At 43.8% G+C, this 7400-nt stretch overlaps 1 protein-coding gene across 11 annotated transcripts in view; it reads right to left on the reverse strand.

The window, feature by feature from the left end:
• The window catches only part of CPSF7 (cleavage and polyadenylation specific factor 7), a 28648-nt gene extending 21248 nt beyond the window's left edge, over positions 1–7400 (reverse strand). For 3 of the 11 annotated variants that reach the window (XR_750325.2, XM_010384935.2, XM_010384933.2), the window contains exons 1-2: positions 7289–7400; positions 6556–6664 (exon numbers count right to left, since the gene is read on the reverse strand). Coding sequence is in view for 5 of the 11 variants with exons in the window: in XM_010384935.2 (XP_010383237.1) it covers positions 6556–6609 (54 nt within the window). In the remaining 6 variants the exon portion in view is untranslated. Of the gene's footprint in view, positions 1–6555; positions 6665–6928; positions 7064–7261 lie in introns of those variants that run through there. The other 8 variants (XM_010384939.2, XM_010384937.2, XM_030917331.1 and 5 more) reach the window with 5 other exon arrangements.

Consider the following 7400-nt stretch of genomic DNA (forward strand, 5'->3'; position numbering starts at 1 on the left):
ATATACAAAAAACAGTTAAAGTTCTCTAAAATATAAGGGCCAGAAAATACGACAAGAACCTATATCATAAACTGTATCACAGTATGCATTTATAATATGAACATGTATTACAGAAGATGTGCAAATTATACATTCTGCCTATGTGATATATTACTACATACCAAAACCCCTAAAACTACAACTACTACTACTACTACTACAATATGGGACCTTAATGTTTAGGATTTTACAGGCCAGGTGCAGTGGCTGACGCCTGTATCCCAGCACTTTAGGACACAGAGACAGGCAAACTGCTTGTGCCCAAAAGTTTCAGACCAGCCTGGGCAACGTGGTGAAACCCTATCTCTACAATAAATACAAAAATTAGCTGGGCATGATGGCACAAACCTCTAGTCCTAGCTACTCGAGAGGCAGGAGGATCACTTGAGCCCGGGAGGCTGACGTTGCAGTGAGCCATGAGTGGACCACTGCAGTCCAGCCTGGGCAACAGAGTTAGACCCTATTATTAAAAAAAAAAAAAAAAAAAAAAAAAAAAAAAAAAGTGTTCAGGATTCTAAAACGTAATTATCTCAGAGAAATCTATCTTTCTGTTTTTTTTTTTGGAGACAGAGTCTTGCTCCATTGCCCAGGCTGGAGTGCAGTGGCGCCATCTCAGCTCACTGCAATCTCCGACTCTTGGGTTCAGATTCTCCTGCCTCAGCCTCCTGAGTAGCCGGGATTACAGGTGCATGCCACCATGCCCAGCTAATTTTTGTATTTTTTGTAGAGATGGGGTTTCACCACGTTGGTCAGGCTGGTCTCGAACTCCTGACCTCGTGCTCTGCCCACCTTGGCCTCCCAAAGTGCTAGGATTACAGGCGTGAGCCACCATGCCTAGCCTCAGAGAAATCTTTTTAAGGATTAGACAAGTATTTTATTTTTATTGCAAGAATTTGACAAAACATTCAAACAATGCTAAAGACAATGCTTCCAAAATGACAGAGACAGCAAGTAGTTCAGTGTTTTAAGGATGCTACAGCAGTTTCACATTGCTATTCTTTTAAAGAGAGAATAAAGGAGACACCTAAGTTGGGCCACTTGTCCAGTACCCTGAAGAAATACTTTCTTCAAGGCAACTACAGACAGGTGACTCCCATAACTTTCTCCCTCCAATATCACGGCAAGAACTGCCAATTCTGAAGTGATCTGAAGACGACTCACTAAAAAAATTAACTCTTAGATCAATCCTTGTATTATAAGAACCTTTGAAAACAATCTTTTAGTTTTTTAGTTTATGTGAAGTACAGTGGAAGAAAACACACACTAAGAGAATAATCTTGGGTTGTTCTGATAGAGAAGGGGGAAGGATTCTACTTCCTGAACCATATAAATAATTTCAAATATTACAAACACTCTAAGAAACCCACCAGGAGGGCTTAACCCTTGTAAAAACGTTAGAAAAAGAATAGCAAGAGAGAGTAAACTTTTACAGGGCAACTTAACAAGAAAAGGAATCAGTGAGGCAAATAAGCACAGGAAGCTTGTTCCATGTGGTCAAACCCATAAGAAAGGATTGTACACAAAAAGGATCAGCATATAAAGAATGAGGAGAGAAGCTAACACTGCAGAGGACAGGGTGGATAATAAAGTAAGATGAGGTCAGCTAGGGCTAGTAAGTGGGAAAACATTTTATGTGTAAGTAATCACCATAAAATATTTCATAGCTCTTATGTCTCAAAACCATCCCAACTCTAGACAAAATCACTCTTCTATTCATGTACCAGGTATGGTGAGTTGTTTCTGTGGTTCAAGGTAGAGAAAGGATTTATATACATCACTTGATCCTATCCAATGCTCAAATCCTTAGAAAGCACTACTTCACACCAAGATTCTCCTTTTTTTCTGAGATAGAGTGTCACTTTGTCACCCAGGTTGAAGTGCAGTGGCGTGATCTCAGCTCACTGAAACCTCTGCCTCCTGGGTTCAAGCGATTCTCCTGCCTCAGCCTCCAGAGCAGCTGGAATTACAGGTGTGCCCCACCACATCCAGCTAATTTTTGTATTTTTAGTAGAGACGGGGTTTCACCATGTTGGCCAGGCTGGTCTCGAACTCCGGACCTCAGGTGATCCACCCACCTCAGTCTCTCAAAGTGCTGGGATTATAGGAGTAAGCCACCGCACCCAGCCTTCTTTTTTTTAAATCAAGGATTTTCAAATGAAACTTAAAGGGAATAAGGAGACACATTATCTCGGATAATCAAATGGAACCAAATTGAGATTCCCTTCCATGCAGTATCTGTAATTCAGATATATGTGTCTAAAATTTCTAATGTAAAAATTATCACTGAAAATTGAGTAGTGGACTAATATGCAGATTTGGACAGCTCAGAGACCAAATGCATCACCAGGAAACCCTTCATACTATAAGCGTAGGCAACCAATCTACTGTTTTAAGATCCCTTAAAGAATAGGATAGACTAGATCCTGGAGGATCTTGGTATGGCTACCACTTTTAGAAACAAAAGGACTGAATGAATACAAAATTATCACAAGATTTAAATGGTCTCTGTGGGCCATAGAGTCTCAGTTCAAAGAAGTTGGTGGGAACTGCACAGGGCAAGACTGTTGAGGACTCTACTGAAGAAACAAGGTATCAAATTGTTTGGATTTTAATCCCCCAGCATCACAATTCATTTTACTTGTTCAGCTAATAAAACAGAAACACAGTTAAGGGCCAGAGATTTTTCTCAGGCGATTTATGCAGTGATAGATTAAAGTAAAATCAAATTCTATAAATTAAGTGAAAAGTACATTTTACATGCACTGATGTTCAAAGTTTCATTCCAGGGAGATTAAACATGAAACATATATTTAATATTGAACAACTATCTCAAATAATTTTGTGTTCAATAGCACAGAAAGAACTGTGACTGTCTCATGAAACTTCTTGCTTCTCTGTAAACAAAAGAGAACGTGTGTGATTTTTAATTTAAATAAGATCTTCTCCACTTGTCTGCTCAATGTTCCTACCCTCCACCCTCTTCTTCCTGATATCCCACTGAGGGAAGTAACTAGCCTATGATTTATTTTTCTCAGAGCAACCAACTTGATACCATTGTTTCTTTTAATTGTAACCAAGGCTTAATAAAAAATTTTGGCTTTATAATGATCATTTCCACAGTTCTCACTTTACACCCTCCTTGTCCTTCATTGTACCTTGCCATTGTCCACCACCCCTACCCACCAGGAGTGGAATCTGTTTTGAGTACAGGGACCCTTTTTTTTCCTTTTACTTCACTAGTCCTGGCACAGTGCTTAGCAAATACAAGTAGCTCAATAAATACTTGTTGATGGACGTAAGGAAGAGAACTGGGCACACTGTGCAAAGCCTGTCTCAGTATGAGAAGCCAAAACTCCCAGCAGAACAACTGATCTCAGTCACCTTTCCAGAGTTCTCCCTGGTCCAAGAGAGCCAGTGTGAATCCCAGGACTCCCTATGTTACAGGAATAAAGTAGCTCTGGCAAAAAAGGCTTTTGCAGCAAGTGCTCTAAGAGATCAGGGAATAAGCACCATAGGGTTCCATCTAGGAAAAATATTAATTTTCCTTGGGGAGCAAAGTGTACATCAAGTGCTTCCTGTGCATAGGCCAGCCTGGGGCAAAATCGGTAACATTCTAAAACACAATTTGTACTGGGTGCCTTCAGACTAAGCCAGCTTCTAACAATTGTAGCCAAAGTTTGTTTTTGTTTTTTAATAATTTCTGTAGGTTCCAGATGACACTAATGCTAACTTTGTCAAAAATAACTAATTTGCATGTGTGTGGGGGGAAGCACTCATCCCATCACCTTCCACAAAACATAAGATATTCAAAATGCACACTTTCTTCAGCTTGCCCAGTGTCAAATATTGCCTGTTGGATATATACATCTATTAAAGTCCACATACTATCTTTAGCCTGTCTTAGACCTGTAAAAAAGTCCTTTTTAACAGAGGAGACCAGAGAACAAACTGTCGAGGTCAATAACTTCTACTCTAACAAAGCAGTACCACTGGACAATGGATTCTGCCTATTTCTCAAAATGAAATGAATGGCACCATTATCAATCCACAGATAAGAAATTAGAAAGGGAAAAGCTTTTCATTAATAACAGAGAAGGCGGCTGGGTGTGACGGCTCACACCTGTAATCCCAGCACTTTGGGAGGCCGAGGTGGGCGGATCATAAGGTCAAGAGATTGAGACCATCCTGGCCAACATGGTAAAACTCCATCTCTACTAAAAATACAAAAATTAGCTGGGCGTGGCGGCGTGCACCTGTAGCTCAAGCTACTCAGGAGGCTGACAGGAGAACCACGTGAACCCGGGAAACGGAGGCTGCAGTGAAACAAGATGGTGCCACTGCACTCTAGTCTGGTGACAAAGAGAGACTCTGTCTCAAAAAGAAAAAAAAAGAGAAGAATTAAGGAGCGCTCTTGTTATCTTAGTGGGGGAAAAACATAATCTGCAAAAAGTCTGAACTGGGCAGAGTGGCTCACACCTGTAATCCCAACAGTTTGGGAGGCTGAAGTGGGAGAATCACTTTAAGCTCAGGAGTTGAGAGACCAGCCTAGGCAACACAGCAAGACTGTTTTTTTTTTTTTTTTAAGGTAGTAAAAGTCTGATTCAAGTGAATATGGAAAACAATGATTTTGCAACTAAATTAACATCTGGAACTTTCCTCTTTTATCCATAACTATTGGATTTATTTAAAATTAAATTTTTTTTTTGCTGTGCACAGTGGCTCATGCCTGTAATCCAAGCACTTTGGGAGGCCAAGGCGGGCAGATGACGAGGTCAGGCATTCGAGACCAACCTGGCCAACATGGTGAAACCCCATCTCGATTAAAAATACAAAAATTAGCCAGGCGTGGTGGCCCACTACTCCCAGCTACTCAGGAGGCAGAGGCAGGAGAATCGCTTGAACCTGGGAGGCAGAGGTTGCAGTGAGCCAAGATCGTGCCATTGCACTCCAGCCTGGGTGACAGAGAGACTCCATCTCAACAAAAAAGAAAAAAAAAAGGAAAATTCATGTATTTAAGATAATCAGCAGCTATATTTAAAGGACCACAGTTAACCAGAGCAGAGACAAGAAACCTGCCATTAAAATGTATAATTGGTGAAGCTGTATAATGGGTACAAGACCATTACATTATTCTACTTTTGTGTATGGTTTATAATTTCCATGTTACAAATCCATAATGCATCAAAAAATAGAGTTTAATGTAAACTTATGCCAAGTGAAAAATAAATGGCATGTATCCGCCTCTTCTGTTGCCTCATATCAAAGTCAGGGTCCAACCAGGGAACATTCCTTTTCTAGCCTATTCATTACATGCTCTTACCAGGTCCTTATGTGTACCCATGGGAAGATGCAAATGGGAAGAGCCAGCTTAACTTATGTAGAATGGTGCTGAAAATAACCCAGGCAACGTATTAGTAAGTTTTCAATACAAACTTTGGAACATTCTTGAGAACTGACCGCAAGACTGAAAAACTGAACTGCATGGAAGATTATTCCTTCGAGAGAATTTTTCTTGTTTTTAAGTCAGGAGGATCTTGCTCTGTTGCCCAGGATAGCATGCAGCAGCCCAATCATGGCTCACTGCAGCCTTGCACTCCTGGGCTCAGGAAGTACCTCTTGCCTCACTCTCCAGAGCAGATGGGACTACAGGCACAAGCCACCACATCTAGTTGTGTTTTTTTTTTTTTTTTTTTTACATTTTTGTAGAGACTGGGTCTTGTTATGTTGCCTTGGCTGGTATTGAACTCCTGGCCTTAAGCAATCTTCCCATCTCAGCCTCCGGAGCAGCTGAGATTACAGTCAAGAGTCACCGTGCCCAGCTCTAGATAAATTTCTGTATAATGTTCCCTGGTACAATAAAAACAAATCCAACTGAGGGTATGTGCATGAGTCTGTATCTGTCTTCTAAATGGCGTGTCTAACGTCTTTACCCTTTTATTCCCTCTAGAAAAACTAAAGTTAATCAATACAATTTATTATACCAAAATGCCTGTGGACTTCTCATGACTGGAGTCAAACTACTTATAAAAGCAAGTAAAACTTAATTGGAATGGAGTTGAAACTAAATGTTAAAGTTATCTTTTCTACTTTGTTTTTGCACTGTTTTGGTGGAGGGGACTATACTTCTCCAGCTGCAGGCTGAGAATGTAAAGGAACAGGTATCAACACTGTCCTCATGAATACTGTAGCAAATGTACTTTTGATTTTTAAGTGTGGTTAGTCTGACATCCAACTTTGGCTTCTTGGGGAGTAAATTCCACAGGTTGATTCACCATTCTATTACACCTGCTTTTTATTTGCTCTTAAATCAAAGCCTTTAAAATTAAGCCTGGAGCTTCAAATTAACATAAAGAGGAACGGAGTGTAGTCTTTAAAGTTTCTGCAGGGGAAAAATTTTAGACCGGATAGACGTGTGTTCAAGCCTAGGACTGGTACAGCTTGAAACCACTGCCAGTTTGCTGAAAATGATTCCTCAGATGATCAAGGAAAATCCCAAAGCTCCTGATGACCCCTCACCTGGTTGAACTCCTCGTCAGCATATATATCAATCAAGTCCACTCCTTCTGACATGGCTCCGGAAGGAAGATCGCGAGCCCGGAGGATGGACAAAGTAAGGAAGATGCCACTGCGGGATTCGGAAAAATGCAAGAATTAGAAGGCACGAGGGTCCTGGCCTGGGAGGAGAGCAATGGTTGCTAACCTCCCATCTCCAGAGACGCAGCATCCTAGCGGCCCGAGCTCGGCCCCACCCGCTCCGCCCCGCCCCCGGCCTCGCGCCGCCCCCCGCTCTCCCAGGCCACCGGGGGTCGCTGCCCATCACCCTCGGGCCCGACCCGGGTAGCGCCGCGTCGGCGTCGCAGCTGCCTATGGCGCGACGGAAAAGTCCCACCTTCGGCTCCTAGGGGCCCTAGGACCGCGTTGCGAAGAAAGACCGCGGCGAAGCCCGCAGCCCCTGTCCGTCGCACCTGCCTAGGCCCCAAAGCGGCTCCGGCCAGGGCCCCCGGGTGTCAAGCTACTCCAGCTGCCTCTGCTCCCCACCCAGGCCTACTCTTCGCCCCCAGCTAGGCCCGCCCCGCTCCCTCCCCACACACCCGGCCCGGCGCTCTCTCTGCCCCCTCCCTCAAAGGCCAGCGCCTCCCTCCGCCCGCAGACTCCGGCCGTCCCATCTCAACCGACCCCCTCCCCGCCTCAGCACCGGCCCGGACCCCTCTTCCGGCCCAACCTGCCCCCGGCCGCGCGCCCCCGTTACCGGGAATATGGCGGCGGCAGCGGCGAGTCCGGACTAGGCCCGAAGCGCGCGAACCGCTCTCCGCCCCAGGTCCCGCCCCCCCGCCGCCGGCGTCACACGCACCGCCACTTCC

Source organism: Rhinopithecus roxellana, chromosome 15, assembly GCF_007565055.1.
Source record: "Rhinopithecus roxellana isolate Shanxi Qingling chromosome 15, ASM756505v1, whole genome shotgun sequence".
NCBI lineage: Eukaryota > Metazoa > Chordata > Mammalia > Primates > Cercopithecidae > Rhinopithecus > Rhinopithecus roxellana.